The sequence below is a fragment of the Calliphora vicina genome, chromosome 3 (genome assembly GCF_958450345.1).
Source record: "Calliphora vicina chromosome 3, idCalVici1.1, whole genome shotgun sequence".
Taxonomy (NCBI): domain Eukaryota; kingdom Metazoa; phylum Arthropoda; class Insecta; order Diptera; family Calliphoridae; genus Calliphora; species Calliphora vicina.
The window spans coordinates 115,448,169-115,465,372 of record NC_088782.1 but is presented as its reverse complement, the minus strand read 5'-3'; the positions used below and the strand labels follow the sequence as shown (position 1 = coordinate 115,465,372).

General features: G+C 34.2%; 1 protein-coding gene across 3 annotated transcripts in view; it reads right to left on the bottom strand.

Annotated features, from left to right (window-relative positions):
* Window positions 1–1,538: 1,538 nt before the first annotated feature.
* The window catches only part of Papss (PAPS synthetase), a 34,991-nt gene continuing 19,325 nt past the window's right edge, over window positions 1,539–17,204 (bottom strand). For all 3 annotated transcript variants that reach the window (XM_065503936.1, XM_065503934.1, XM_065503935.1), the window contains exons 2-5: window positions 3,185–4,240; window positions 2,968–3,123; window positions 2,446–2,868; window positions 1,539–2,386 (exon numbers count right to left, since the gene is read on the bottom strand). In XM_065503936.1, coding sequence (XP_065360008.1) covers window positions 2,177–2,386; window positions 2,446–2,868; window positions 2,968–3,123; window positions 3,185–4,240 — 1,845 coding nt within the window. In that variant the 3' untranslated portion in view covers window positions 1,539–2,176. The remainder of the gene's footprint in view (window positions 2,387–2,445; window positions 2,869–2,967; window positions 3,124–3,184; window positions 4,241–17,204) is intronic.

The window sequence follows — 17,204 nt, the reverse complement described above, 5'->3', positions numbered from 1 at the left end:
ATCAAAATAAAAATTTAAGGCGCTTGTGGAGACGATATTTGATTGTTGTTGCTGGGTTGACTGCCCAGGGCCGAAATACTTTTGGGTGATTGCGATGCGAATTGACTACGATGGATTATCCATTTGTTCGCCACTTGTACTCGACCGCTTTGTGTGACATTCATAGAAACGCCATCAATTGCTCGACAGAAGAAAACCATATAATTGTCGTACTTGGAGTACTCAGACCTTTTATACTAGGAGCCGAAAGGATTATGCAGCGGAAATTGGAAAACTAATCGTTCTGACAACAGTCTTAATGCTTACAGGTCCCATATAGATCGTCCCAAATCCCCAAATCTCTGACATAAAAAACATTACAGGGGGGTTACTGTTGTTTATAGGTTAGGATAGGTTCCATGGCTAGTCACTCATCAAGCAGTTCACTTGTTTCCATTCAAAACTTATCCCATTGTGATATCCAAGAAGTAAACAGCAGGATACTTATTCGACATCCGTTGTTTTCAAGGTGATCCAACCATGTGTTCCAATTATGCAGTGTTCTGCAATAAAATAAACAATTAGCCTTATTTGCTCACGACGGTATTCTATAAGTAGATTAGTTCTGCCCGTATTTTCGGCCTCGCTATAACACAGGTGGATTTATTAGTCCAACTGTTCTGTGTTTCTGCTGTACAACTATCTTACATTTTGCAAGGGAAATAAAAGAAAAGGGATCAATAGCCTAATTTCCGCCTGTAGAGCAGTGCAGAAGTTAGGTAGCCTGAAATACCTTATTCCCCCTTTTGTAGCCTTATGTGTCGATTATGGATGGCAACCGAACTTCAGTTGCGTTGCCAGAACCACAAATTTCTGGTTGCCATTTGCCAACAAAAATTGATGCTGCCAGTTGCCATCTTTAATACCATTTAGGCAACTGACAACGCAACTAGAGTTCGGTTGCCATCCATAATCGACCCATTATGACATCATCAGGGGTCATTTTTCCTATTCAAATTCTATGTTAAAAAAAGGGAAAAAACTCCCGGAGAATTTTTTTCATAATTGGGCTGTATTTCTTCTTTCTGCTGAAGATCAGCAGGGATAATGCTGCCCGGCCCAGGGGAATTTAAATTGGTTGTTGTTGTAGCAGCAGTATTTGCTGAGTTGACAGCCCTTTGCAGAGTGAACTCGTGTCATTCCGGTGCGTAGAACCGGCTGTCGTGGAAATGATTTAAATTGGTCGAACCTTTTAATTGACCAATGGATTCTTTCCCTATTCACAGGAACAGAGTTTAACACACGGGACAACAGAGTCGACAGCCCCATTCACAGTCTCATCATTGACTGGTAGGCAGTCTGGAAAATTAGTGTCAAGTAGAACCTCAAGTGTAATGTTGTTTATAAGTAAATCAAATCCTGGTTTTGGTGGCTAGTTCGCATTCTTTCCTATAGAATGATTCATATAGATGATATCAATTTGTGGTTGACCGCAGCAACATCATCAGCCTTCGTTTAAAATGGTGAGTTTTTGAACTAATTATAAAAAAGATTGATAGTTATTTTAAAAAAGAATAATTTATTTATTTTATGTTCAAAATATATTACAATAAGTTTAAAATTAAAAGTTATAACAGTTACGTAGTTATTTTATTTACTTAGCTTATAATATGTATAATAAAAGCGACAAACAAAAATAAAAGGTAAATGAAACAAATGAAAACTCCTATTAGATTTATCATCAAAAGGGTATGTTCGCTTTGTCTTAATTACAAAATAATAATAGTAATTTAAATAAGTGAATAATAAAACACTTTGTTTAGCTACAAATAGTAAGTTTAAGGCCTTTTACAGAAAAATAAAATTAGAAATGAAATCGAAAGTTAAATAGGCAGACAAGCATTTACCTCCCTAATCATAAACAAATTTTAAATTTATCAAGGGATTATAAATTTATGAATATGGTTGAGGTTAAAGTTTAAAATTAAAAAAAAAAAACAGAAATAATATGTTGATAAAACATACTTAATCTAATGGTAATGTGTTTTATAGAAGGAAGATTAAATTTATATAAATATTTTTGTTTTTATTTTAATATATAAAAATTGTTTTTAAAAAAACATTGCACTTAAAAGATAAAATCTTGTTTTTTTTAGTTTATAACATTTATAACTATAAATAATTGGTAAGTTGTTAACTATTGTTGCTTTGCAAGGGATTGATAATATTCTGAAAGGATTTTCCAGGCTTTGGGTTCCATAAAACCATCGGGTGGATTTGAGCCAGTCTTAGCTAATGTGCGCATTTTAGTACCTGAGATAAATTCAAATTCATCCTTACGTTTGGGTTCAAAGAAAGCCATGCGTGATACGCTTTTGTCGTAAGCAGCCACACGGAAGGGTAAAATCTATAAAGGGAAACAAATCATTAAACAAAGTTAACCACATACATGCAAATAATCATTACCTCCATGCTATCTAGGCCTTGGGCCATTTTAAGTACTCTAGCTCCATGGGTGGCCTCATACAAATTACCATCTGGATACATTTCCTTATCGGGATGAGGCATACCAGCTGGATCTCTGCCCACAATATAGAAATTGGCACCAGCATTCATGCGTGCCTTAGCATGCCATTGCACCTCTGTGGGACCGGCATACATCATGGGTGAGGGAAAGATGGCCAAAACGGTATCGTCTCTGCTTAAAACACCCGAATCGAGTACGGCCTGATGTTGAGCCATGCGAACGGGCAAAGGCACATCATCATCCTTGGTCCAACCACCCAGGGGATGTAAAAGAAGTACGGGTTTCTTGAAACCACGTTCGAGCAGTTGACGTTTGGTGTCTTGCATGAGTAGAGCATGACCATTATGGATGGGATTACGCAGCTGAGGAAAGAAAACAAAAGTAGATCAGTTTTATTACAAAAAGCTCTAAGCCAGCTCTACTATCTATAACGATCCGGAGTTTATATATTGAAAACTTACTTGGAAAGCAAAAATGGCATCAGCTTCCAATTCTGTAAACTTCTGTCTCAATTCATTGGGTGTAAGACGGTATTGATCCAAACCATCATTCCATTGTATGCGTTCAATAACCTCCAAATCACCACCCACCAAATAATCACCCGATTCCAAAACCATCTAGAAATGAACAAATTTCCTAAAATAACAAGTAACTCAATTTGTCTACAAATAAATTTACCTTAATATAAGGTTGATTTGGATTTGTGGTGCCGAATTGTCTGGCCAAACGTTCCTCTTTGCGGTGATAGAAGAATTCAGGTTTTCTTAAAATCGCAATCGGTTTATTATTGTACGACAAACAGATGGCCGATGAACCGTCCAATTTTTCTTTATTTTCTGCTGATACAGACAATACAATTGGCACCGATTGATTTTCTCTGAAAGCACCATCTTCACTTAATATCGAATTGAAATGCAAGGTCTGTAAATATTCATCTTCACGCATAAATCCCTTAAGGGGATAAGCCCAACCTTCGGATAATACTTGCACCCATTGTAATTCCACCTGTGTAATGGGTATGGAGGGCAAGGATTTAACCTCATTTAGTATGGCCTCTTTTAGGGAGGCTGGCACAAATAGTTCGGACAACTTTTGGACATCTCTCAATGATTTGGGCACTACACCTTCCGCTTCCAGTAGCTGTATGAGCTTTTGTGTGGACTGTTTGATGGTGAAACCATCAGTGTTCACAACCAATTCGGGGTTTTCAGGTTTCTCGTACTCCTGTGTAATGCCGGTGAAACCCTTAATAGTACCCTCTCTGGCCTTCTTGTACAAACCCTTGACATCCCTTGACTCACACACCGACAATGGAGTATCAACAAATACTTCAAAGAATTTCAAACCAGCATCTTTGTGTATCTTACGGGCCAAATCACGATCATCACCAAAAGGCGAAACAAAACTGCATATGCAAACGACACCACTATCGGCAAACAATTTAGCTACTTCACCAACACGTCTAATGTTTTCTTCACGATCGCCGGGTGTGAAACCTAAATTCTTGTTGAGGCCGGTTCTGATGTTGTCACCATCCAGACCATAGGCTGGTATACCACGGGCCACTAAGTAGGCTTCCAATTCAAAGGCTATGGAGGTTTTGCCAGCCCCACTAAGACCGGTTAGCCAAACGGTACAGCCACGGAAACCACGACATATGCCGAGATTTTTACCTCTAGCCTCACGGGTTACATGATGTTTTTGCTCGGTTACATTGGTGGCAACTTGCAGGCACTGGAATGAGAATAATTAATATAAATTAAGATATATTTAAATTACTCAGATATAGTTTTTTGTGATAAAGGTTTAACGAGCAAGTCAGAAATTTGTCCACACAAGACACTATAGACCGAAAACTGTCCAGACAAGACAGACACTTTTCTATAGACCGAAAACTGTCCAGACAAGACATACACTTTTTTATAGACAGAAAACTGTCCAGACAAGACACACTTTTTATAGACAGAAAACTGTCCATACATAAATAGAAAACTTCTATAAATAGAAAACTGTCCAGACAAGACAGACACTTTTCTATAGACCGAAAACTGTCCAGACAAGACAGACACTTTTCTATAAATAGAAAACAGTCCAGACAAGACAGACACTTCTATAAATAGAAAACTGTCCAGACAAGACAGACACTTTTCTATAAATAGAAAACTGTCCAGACAAGACAGACACTTTTCTATAAATAGAAAACTGTCCAGACAAGACAGACACTTTTCTATAAATAGAAAACTGTCCAGACAAGATAGACACTTTTCTTTAAATAGAAAACTGTCCAGACAAGACAGACACTTTTCTATAAATAGAAAACTGTCCAGACAAGACAGACACTTTTCTATAAATAGAAAACTGTCCAGACAAGACAGACACTTTTCTATAAATAGAAAACTGTCCAGACAAGACAGATACTTTTCTATAAATAGAAAACTGTCCAGACAAGACAGACACTTTTCTATAAATAGAAAACTGTCCAGACAAGACAGACACTTTTCTATAAATAGAAAACTGTCCAGACAAGACAGACACTTTTCTATAAATAGAAAACTGTCCAGACCAGACACTTTTCTAAAATAGAAAACTGTCCAGACAAGACAGACACTTTTCTATAAATAGAAAACTGTCCAGACAAGACAGACACTTTTTTATAAATAGAAAACTGGCCAGACAAGACAGACACTTTTCTATAAGAAAACTGTCCAGTCAAGACAGACACTTTTCTATAAGAAAACTGTCCAGACAAGACAGACACTTTTCTATAAGAAAACTGTCCAGACAAGACAGACACTTTTCTATAAGAAAACTGTCCAGACAAGACAGACACTTTTCTATAAGAAAACTGTCCAGACAAGACAGACACTTTTCTATAAGAAAACTGTCCAGACAAGACAGACACTTTTCTATAAGAAAACTGTCCAGACAAGACAGACACTTTTCTATAAGAAAACTGTCCAGACAAGACAGACGCTTTTCTATAAGAAAACTGTCCAGACAAGACAGACACTTTTCTATAAGAAAACTGTCCAGACAAGACAGACACTTTTCTATAAGAAAACTGTCCAGACAAGACAGACACTTTTCTATAAGTAAACTGTCCAGACAAGACAGACACTTTTCTATAAGAAAACTGTCCAGACAAGACAGACATTTTTCTATAAATAGAAAACTGTCCAGACAAGACAGACATTTTTCTATAAATAGAAAACTGTCCAGACAAGACAGACACTTTTCTATAAATAGAAAACTGTCCAGACAAGACAGACACTTTTCTATAAATAGAAAACTGTCCAGACAAGACAGACACTTTTCTATAAATAGAAAACTGTCCAGACAAGACAGACACTTTTCTATAAATAGAAAACTGTCCAGATAAGACAGACACTTTTCTATAAATAGAAAACTATCCAGACACTTTTCTATAAATAGAAAACTGTGCAGACAAGACAGACACTTTTCTATAAATAGAAAACTGTCCAGACAAGACAAACACTTTTCTATAAATAGAAAACTGTCCAGACAAGACAAACACTTTTCTATAAATAGAAAACTGTCCAGACAAGACAGACACTTTTCTATAAATAGAAAACTGTCCAGACAAGACACACACTTTTCTATAAATAGAAAACTGTCCAGACAAGACAGACACTTTTCTATAAATAGAAAACTGTCCAGACAAGACAGACACTTTTCTATAAATAGAAAACTGTCCAGACAAGACAGACACTTTTCTATAAATAGAAAACTGTCCAGACAAGACAGACACTTTTCTATAAATAGAAAACTGTCCAGACAAGACACACACTTTTCTATAAATAGAAAACTGTCCAGACAAGACACACACTTTTCTATAAATAGAAAACTGTCCAGACAAGACAGACACTTTTCTATAAATAGAAAACTGTGCAGACAAGACAGACACTTTTCTATAAATAGAAAACTGTCCAGACAAGACACACACTTTTCTATAAATAGAAAACTGTCCAGACAAGACAGACACTTTTCTATAAATAGAAAACTGTCCAGACAAGACACACACTTTTCTATAAATAGAAAACTGTCCAGACAAGACACACACTTTTCTATAAATAGAAAACTGTCCAGACAAGACAGACACTTTTCTATAAATAGAAAACTGTCCAGACAAGACAGACACTTTTCTATAAATAGAAAACTGTCCAGACAAGACACACACTTTTCTATAAATAGAAAACTCTCCAGACAAGACACACACTTTTCTATAAATAGAAAACTGTCCAGACAAGACAGACACTTTTCTATAAATAGAAAACTGTCAGGACAAGACAGACACTTTTCTATAAATAGAAAATAGAAAAAGTGTCTGGTCTGGACAGTTTTCTATTTATAGAAAAGTGTCTGGTCTGGATAGTTTTCTATTTATAGAAAAGTGTCTGGTCTGGATAGTTTTCTATTTATAGAAAAGTGTCTGGTCTGGACAGTTTTCTATTTATAGAAAAGTGTCTGGTCTGGACAGTTTTCTATTTATATAAAAGTGTCTGGTCTGGACAGTTTTCTATTTATAGAAAATTGTCTATAGAAAAGTGTCTGTCTTGTCTGGACAGTTTTCTATTTATAGAAAAGTGTCTGTCTTGTCTGGACAGTTTTCTATTTATAGAAAAGTGTCTGTCTTGTCTGGACAGTTTTCTATTTATAGAAAAGTGTCTGTCTTGTCTGGACAGTTTTCTATTTATAGAAAAGTGTCTGTCTTGTCTGGGCAGTTTTCTATTTATAGAAAAGTGTCTGTCTTGTCTGGACAGTTTTCTATTTATAGAAAAGTGTCTGTCTTGTCTGGACAGTTTTCTATTTATAGAAAAGTGTGTGTCTTGTCTGGACAGTTTTCTATTTATAGAAAAGTGTCTGTCTTGTCTGGACAGTTTTCTATTTATAGAAAAGTGTCTGTCTTGTCTGGACAGTTTTCTATTTATAGAAAAGTGTCTGTCTTGTCTGGACAGTTTTCTATTTATAGAAAAGTGTCTGGTCTGGACAGTTTTCTATAAATAGAAAACTGTCCAGACAAGACAGACACTTTTCTGGACAGTTTTCTTTTCTATAAATAGAAAACTGTCCAGACCAGACACTTTTCTATAAATAGAAAACTGTCCAGACCAGACACTTTTCTATAAATAGAAAACTGTCCAGACAAGACAGACACTTTTCTATAAATAGAAAACTGTCCAGACAGGACAGACACTTTTCTATAAGAAAACTGTCCAGACCAGACAATTTTCTATAAATAGAAAACTGTCCAGACAAGACAGACACTTTTCTATAAATAGAAAACTGTTCAGACAAGACAGACACTTTTCTATAAATAGAAAACTGTTCAGACAAGACAGACACTTTTCTATAAATAGAAAACTGTCCAGACAAGACAGACCCTTTTCTATAAATAGAAAACTGTCCAGACAAGACAGACACTTTTCTATAAATAGAAAACTGTCCAGACAAGACAGACACTTTTCTATAAATAGAAAACGTCCAGACAAGACAGACACTTTTCTATAAATAGAAAACTGTCTAGACAAGACAGACACTTTTCTATAAATAGAAAACTGTCCAGACAAGACAGACACTTTTCTATAAATAAAAACTGTCCAGACAAGACAGACACTTTTCTATAAATAGAAAACTGTCCAGACAAGACAGACCCTTTTCTATAAATATAAAACTGTCCAGACAAGACAGACACTTTTCTATAAATAGAAAACTGTCCAGACCAGACACTTTTCTATAAATAAAAAACTGTCCAGACCAGACACTTTTCTATAAATAGAAAACTGTCCAGACCAGACACTTTTCTATAAATAAAAAACTGTCCAGACCAGACACTTTTCTATAAATAGAAAACTGTCCAGACCAGACACTTTTCTATAAATAGAAAACTGTCCAGACCAGACACTTTTCTATAAATAAAAAACTGTCCAGACCAGACACTTTTCTATAAATAGAAAACTGTCCAGACAAGACAGACACTTTTCTATAAATAGAAAACTGTCCAGACAGGACAGACACTTTTCTATAAGAAAACTGTCCAGACCAGACAATTTTCTATAAATAGAAAACTGTCCAGACAAGACAGACACTTTTCTATAAATAGAAAACTGTTCAGACAAGACAGACACTTTTCTATAAATAGAAAACTGTTCAGACAAGACAGACACTTTTCTATAAATAGAAAACTGTCCAGACAAGACAGACCCTTTTCTATAAATAGAAAACTGTCCAGACAAGACAGACACTTTTCTATAAATAGAAAACTGTCCAGACAAGACAGACACTTTTCTATAAATAGAAAACGTCCAGACAAGACAGACACTTTTCTATAAATAGAAAACTGTCTAGACAAGACAGACACTTTTCTATAAATAGAAAACTGTCCAGACAAGACAGACACTTTTCTATAAATAAAAACTGTCCAGACAAGACAGACACTTTTCTATAAATAGAAAACTGTCCAGACAAGACAGACCCTTTTCTATAAATATAAAACTGTCCAGACAAGACAGACACTTTTCTATAAATAGAAAACTGTCCAGACCAGACACTTTTCTATAAATAAAAAACTGTCCAGACCAGACACTTTTCTATAAATAGAAAACTGTCCAGACCAGACACTTTTCTATAAATAAAAAACTGTCCAGACCAGACACTTTTCTATAAATAGAAAACTGTCCAGACCAGACACTTTTCTATAAATAGAAAACTGTCCAGACCAGACACTTTTCTATAAATAAAAAACTGTCCAGACCAGACACTTTTCTATAAATAGAAAACTGTCCAGACAAGACAGACACTTTTCTATAAATAGAAAACTGTCCAGACAGGACAGACACTTTTCTATAAGAAAACTGTCCAGACCAGACAATTTTCTATAAATAGAAAACTGTCCAGACAAGACAGACACTTTTCTATAAATAGAAAACTGTTCAGACAAGACAGACACTTTTCTATAAATAGAAAACTGTTCAGACAAGACAGACACTTTTCTATAAATAGAAAACTGTCCAGACAAGACAGACCCTTTTCTATAAATAGAAAACTGTCCAGACAAGACAGACACTTTTCTATAAATAGAAAACTGTCCAGACAAGACAGACACTTTTCTATAAATAGAAAACGTCCAGACAAGACAGACACTTTTCTATAAATAGAAAACTGTCTAGACAAGACAGACACTTTTCTATAAATAGAAAACTGTCCAGACAAGACAGACACTTTTCTATAAATAAAAACTGTCCAGACAAGACAGACACTTTTCTATAAATAGAAAACTGTCCAGACAAGACAGACACTTTTCTATAAATAGAAAACTGTCCAGACCAGACACTTTTCTATAAATAAAAAACTGTCCAGACCAGACACTTTTCTATAAATAGAAAACTGTCCAGACCAGACACTTTTCTATAAATAAAAAACTGTCCAGACCAGACACTTTTCTATAAATAGAAAACTGTCCAGACCAGACACTTTTCTATAAATAGAAAACTGTCCAGACCAGACACTTTTCTATAAATAAAAAACTGTCCAGACCAGACACTTTTCTATAAATAGAAAACTGTCCAGACCAGACACTTTTCTATAAATAAAAAACTGTCCAGACAAGACAGACACTTTTCTATAAATAAAAAACTGTCCAGACAAGACAGACACTTTTCTATAAATAGAAAACTGTTCAGACAAGACAGACACTTTTCTATAAATAGAAAATTGTCCAGACAAGACAGACACTTTTCTATAAATAGAAAACTGTGCAGACAAGACAGACACTTTTCTATAAATAAAAAATTGTCCAGACAAGACACACACTTTTCTATAAATAGAAAACTGTCCAGACAAGACAGACACTTTTCTATAAATAGAAAACTGTCTAGACAAGACAGACACTTTTCTATAAATAGAAAACTGTCCAGACAAGACAGACACTTTTCTATAAATAGAAAACTGTTCAGACAAGACAGACACTTTTCTATAAATAGAAAACTGTTCAGACAAGACAGACACTTTTCTATAAATAGAAAACTGTCCAGACAAGACAGACCCTTTTCTATAAATAGAAAACTGTCCAGACAAGACAGACACTTTTCTATAAATAGAAAACTGTCCAGACAAGACAGACACTTTTCTATAAATAGAAAACTGTCCAGACAAGACAGACACTTTTCTATAAATAGAAAACTGTCTAGACAAGACAGACACTTTTCTATAAATAGAAAACTGTCCAGACAAGACAGACACTTTTCTATAAATAGAAAACTGTCCAGACAAGACAGACACTTTTCTATAAATAAAAACTGTCCAGACAAGACAGACACTTTTCTATAAATAGAAAACTGTCCAGACAAGACAGACCCTTTTCTATAAATAGAAAAGTGTCCAGACAAGACAGACACTTTTCTATAAATAGAAAACTGTTCAGACAAGACAGACACTTTTCTATAAATAGAAAACTGTCCAGACAAGACAGACCCTTTTCTATAAATAGAAAACTGTCCAGACAAGACAGACACTTTTCTATAAATAGAAAACTGTCCAGACAAGACAGACACTTTTCTATAAATAGAAAACTGTCCAGACAAGACAGACACTTTTCTATAAATAGAAAACTGTCCAGACAAGACAGACACTTTTCTATAAATAGAAAACTGTCCAGACAAGACACACACTTTTCTATAAATAGAAAACTGTCCAGACAAGACACACACTTTTCTATAAATAGAAAACTGTCCAGACAAGACAGACACTTTTCTATAAATAGAAAACTGTGCAGACAAGACAGACACTTTTCTATAAATAGAAAACTGTCCAGACAAGACACACACTTTTCTATAAATAGAAAACTGTCCAGACAAGACAGACACTTTTCTATAAATAGAAAACTGTCCAGACAAGACACACACTTTTCTATAAATAGAAAACTGTCCAGACAAGACACACACTTTTCTATAAATAGAAAACTGTCCAGACAAGACAGACACTTTTCTATAAATAGAAAACTGTCCAGACAAGACAGACACTTTTCTATAAATAGAAAACTGTCCAGACAAGACACACACTTTTCTATAAATAGAAAACTCTCCAGACAAGACACACACTTTTCTATAAATAGAAAACTGTCCAGACAAGACAGACACTTTTCTATAAATAGAAAACTGTCAGGACAAGACAGACACTTTTCTATAAATAGAAAATAGAAAAAGTGTCTGGTCTGGACAGTTTTCTATTTATAGAAAAGTGTCTGGTCTGGATAGTTTTCTATTTATAGAAAAGTGTCTGGTCTGGATAGTTTTCTATTTATAGAAAAGTGTCTGGTCTGGACAGTTTTCTATTTATAGAAAAGTGTCTGGTCTGGACAGTTTTCTATTTATATAAAAGTGTCTGGTCTGGACAGTTTTCTATTTATAGAAAATTGTCTATAGAAAAGTGTCTGTCTTGTCTGGACAGTTTTCTATTTATAGAAAAGTGTCTGTCTTGTCTGGACAGTTTTCTATTTATAGAAAAGTGTCTGTCTTGTCTGGACAGTTTTCTATTTATAGAAAAGTGTCTGTCTTGTCTGGGCAGTTTTCTATTTATAGAAAAGTGTCTGTCTTGTCTGGACAGTTTTCTATTTATAGAAAAGTGTCCGTCTTGTCTGGACAGTTTTCTATTTATAGAAAAGTGTGTGTCTTGTCTGGACAGTTTTCTATTTATAGAAAAGTGTCTGTCTTGTCTGGACAGTTTTCTATTTATAGAAAAGTGTCTGTCTTGTCTGGACAGTTTTCTATTTATAGAAAAGTGTCTGGTCTGGACAGTTTTCTATAAATAGAAAACTGTCCAGACAAGACAGACACTTTTCTGGACAGTTTTCTTTTCTATAAATAGAAAACTGTCCAGACCAGACACTTTTCTATAAATAGAAAACTGTCCAGACCAGACACTTTTCTATAAATAGAAAACTGTCCAGACAAGACAGACACTTTTCTATAAATAGAAAACTGTCCAGACAGGACAGACACTTTTCTATAAGAAAACTGTCCAGACCAGACAATTTTCTATAAATAGAAAACTGTCCAGACAAGACAGACACTTTTCTATAAATAGAAAACTGTTCAGACAAGACAGACACTTTTCTATAAATAGAAAACTGTTCAGACAAGACAGACACTTTTCTATAAATAGAAAACTGTCCAGACAAGACAGACCCTTTTCTATAAATAGAAAACTGTCCAGACAAGACAGACACTTTTCTATAAATAGAAAACTGTCCAGACAAGACAGACACTTTTCTATAAATAGAAAACGTCCAGACAAGACAGACACTTTTCTATAAATAGAAAACTGTCTAGACAAGACAGACACTTTTCTATAAATAGAAAACTGTCCAGACAAGACAGACACTTTTCTATAAATAAAAACTGTCCAGACAAGACAGACACTTTTCTATAAATAGAAAACTGTCCAGACAAGACAGACCCTTTTCTATAAATATAAAACTGTCCAGACAAGACAGACACTTTTCTATAAATAGAAAACTGTCCAGACCAGACACTTTTCTATAAATAAAAAACTGTCCAGACCAGACACTTTTCTATAAATAGAAAACTGTCCAGACCAGACACTTTTCTATAAATAAAAAACTGTCCAGACCAGACACTTTTCTATAAATAGAAAACTGTCCAGACCAGACACTTTTCTATAAATAGAAAACTGTCCAGACCAGACACTTTTCTATAAATAAAAAACTGTCCAGACCAGACACTTTTCTATAAATAGAAAACTGTCCAGACCAGACACTTTTCTATAAATAAAAAACTGTCCAGACAAGACAGACACTTTTCTATAAATAAAAAACTGTCCAGACAAGACAGACACTTTTCTATAAATAGAAAACTGTTCAGACAAGACAGACACTTTTCTATAAATAGAAAATTGTCCAGACAAGACAGACACTTTTCTATAAATAGAAAACTGTGCAGACAAGACAGACACTTTTCTATAAATAAAAAATTGTCCAGACAAGACACACACTTTTCTATAAATAGAAAACTGTCCAGACAAGACAGACACTTTTCTATAAATAGAAAACTGTCTAGACAAGACAGACACTTTTCTATAAATAGAAAACTGTCCAGACAAGACAGACACTTTTCTATAAATAGAAAACTGTTCAGACAAGACAGACACTTTTCTATAAATAGAAAACTGTTCAGACAAGACAGACACTTTTCTATAAATAGAAAACTGTCCAGACAAGACAGACCCTTTTCTATAAATAGAAAACTGTCCAGACAAGACAGACACTTTTCTATAAATAGAAAACTGTCCAGACAAGACAGACACTTTTCTATAAATAGAAAACTGTCCAGACAAGACAGACACTTTTCTATAAATAGAAAACTGTCTAGACAAGACAGACACTTTTCTATAAATAGAAAACTGTCCAGACAAGACAGACACTTTTCTATAAATAGAAAACTGTCCAGACAAGACAGACACTTTTCTATAAATAAAAACTGTCCAGACAAGACAGACACTTTTCTATAAATAGAAAACTGTCCAGACAAGACAGACCCTTTTCTATAAATAGAAAAGTGTCCAGACAAGACAGACACTTTTCTATAAATAGAAAACTGTTCAGACAAGACAGACACTTTTCTATAAATAGAAAACTGTCCAGACAAGACAGACCCTTTTCTATAAATAGAAAACTGTCCAGACAAGACAGACACTTTTCTATAAATAGAAAACTGTCCAGACAAGACAGACACTTTTCTATAAATAGAAAACTGTCCAGACCAGATACTTTTCTATAAATAGAAAACTGTCCAGACCAGACAATTTTCTATAAATAGAAAACTGTCCAGACCAGACAATTTTCTATAAATAGAAAACTGTCCAGACCAGACACTTTTCTATAAATTGAAAACTGTCCAGACAAGACAGACACTTTTCTATAAATAGAAAACAGTCCAGACAAGACAGACACTTTTCTATAAATAGAAAACAGTCCAGACAAGACAGACACTTTTCTATAAATAGAAAACTGTCCAGACAAGACACACACTTTTCTATAAATAGAAAACTGTCCAGACAAGACAGACACTTTTCTATAAATAGAAAACTGTCCAGACAAGACAGACACTTTTCTATAAATAGAAAACTGTCCAGACAAGACACACACTTTTCTATAAATAGAAAACTGTCCAGACAAGACAGACACTTTTCTATAAATAGACACTTTTCTATAAATAGAAAACTGTCCAGATCAGACACTTTTCTATAAGAAAACTGTCCAGATCAGACACTTTTCTATAAGAAAACTGTCGAGACAACACTTGGACAGCTGGGGGTTAAACGAAAGTTAAGCTTCATTCCCTTACTTTACTTTCTTCTTAATTTCAGTATATAATATTTATATGTTGTATTTTTTAGTTTTTAAATAATTCGTATCAACCTGGCTCAATATGTTTTTTGGCTGACTTGCTTAAATTTATGCTAATTTACCCAAATATACGAATACAAAAAAGAGCAAGTTGTGTGTTTTGTATTTGTCTGATTAGAAAATCTTTCATTGACCTCAACCCAACAAATAAGCATTTATACTTATATTAGCCCCGAGACATTTAGCTTTTAACTCTTTTTTGTTAAGTATTTGTGTGCACAGTTGAATGACCTTTAATTATGTTTAAAATGGAATTTATCTAAGAATTTCGTTTAATAAGCAAAATAAAAAATGAATTTGATATAAACATATTTATGTTATGAACAAATAAAAACCAATATTAATTTCTTATTACTAAGTAATATTTGTTTAAGTATTAAACATAGGTATTCAATTTTGGTTATTCTCAAACAATTATTTATTACAGCATTTAAATTAGTTGTATAAATACATTTGTACATAAAAATTTTTTAAAAATATTTTTATTATTTCGTAACAGCTATAACGTAATGTGGTTATTAACTAAAAAATAATAACTTTATTTTGAAATTTATTTTCAATGCCACTTGAAAAAGTTGTATGATAATATTAAAGGTATTCACGACAGCATTCTGAACAAAAATGCAATTTATTTAATGAGAATAAACTTTATTAAGCAAATATGTCAACAAAGTGCTCGATTGTATATTTTTCATTGCAAGTAAATAGTGTGTTGGCGTACTTTCCAGTATAAATTATCCAGTAACTTTAATTTAGAGCGTAAAAATACATTTACTCTCAATCTTCACCTTCGTGAGAAGGATATACAGTGGTGGTCACAACATATGCAACCAGCAACAGAATTTTACAAAAGTTGTTTAAACTAGTTTAAGATGTAAACAAAAATATTCATTTGCTTATAACATTTTTTAATTAATGCTTTAAAAATAAGAATATGAAATTTAATTCAGAATTTTTTGCATTGAAAAGAAAAAAAAATTTAAAAAACTACATATGGGTTGATATTTCATTGGCCAAAACATATGCAACTAATTGCTTCTAAAACATTTCTGTCTATAAAACTTAATATTTCGTGACAAATCCTATATTTTCAATGACGGCCTTACATCGGCAAGGCAGTGAAGCTATCAAATTGGCAATAAAATTTGCAGGAATAGCGTTCCAAGCATCTACCAATACTTGAAACATAATATCTGAATTAGTGCAATTTTCGGGGTCGCTTCTTTGATTAACGTTTTCCCAAATGTTCTCAATGGGATTTAGATCTGGTAATTGTGGTGGCCATTCCATCACCGAAACTCTTACTTGTGTTAACCACGATTTAACAACATGTGCAGAGTGCTAGGGGTCGTTATCGTGCTGAATAACTCATCGAAGATGCTTATTATCCTCAGAATTTGGAAGCATTACTCTTTCCAAGATGTCTCTATAGATAAATCCATCCATTATTTCATTCATTTAGAGCGATGGGCCAACACCAGCAGCAGAAAAACTGCCCCCATACCATTACGTTGCATCCTCCATGTTTCAGTGTCTTTTTGCAGTATCGTGCTTGAAGTCGTGTGTTAAGTGGTCGCCTTACTTAACACATGAAATCACTTCCGATGATATTAAATTCGGATTCGTCGCAAAATAGGACAGTCGTCCATTTGTTTTCTGGCCAATTTAAATACTCCATAGCAAACTTCAAACGTTTCTTTTGATTACGTTTTGATATAAGCGGTTTTTGCGCGTAGGGAAAACGTCGGTGAAGCATGCAGGATGCAACCTAATGGTATGGGGGCATTTTTTCTGCTGCTGGTGTTGGCCCATCGCTCTAAATGAATGAAATAATGAATGGATTTATCTATAGAGACATCTTGGAAAGAGTAATGCTTCCAAATTCTGAGGATAATAAGCCTCTTTGATGAGTTATTCAGCACGATAACGACCCCAAGCACTCCTCACATGTTGTTAAATCGTGGTTAGCACAGGAAAATGTTTCGGTAATGGAATGGCCACCACAATTACCAGATCTAAGTCCCATTGAGAACATTTGGGAAATCGTTAATCAAAAAATCGACCCCAAAAATTGCACTAATTCAGATATTATGTTTCAAGGATTGGTAGATGCGTGGAACGCTATTGCTGAAAATTTTATTGCCAATTTGATAGCTTCACTGCCTTGCCGATGTAAGGCCGTCATTGAAAATATAGGATTTGCCACGAAATATTAAGTTTTATAGACAGAAATGTTTTAGAAGCAATTAGTTGCAT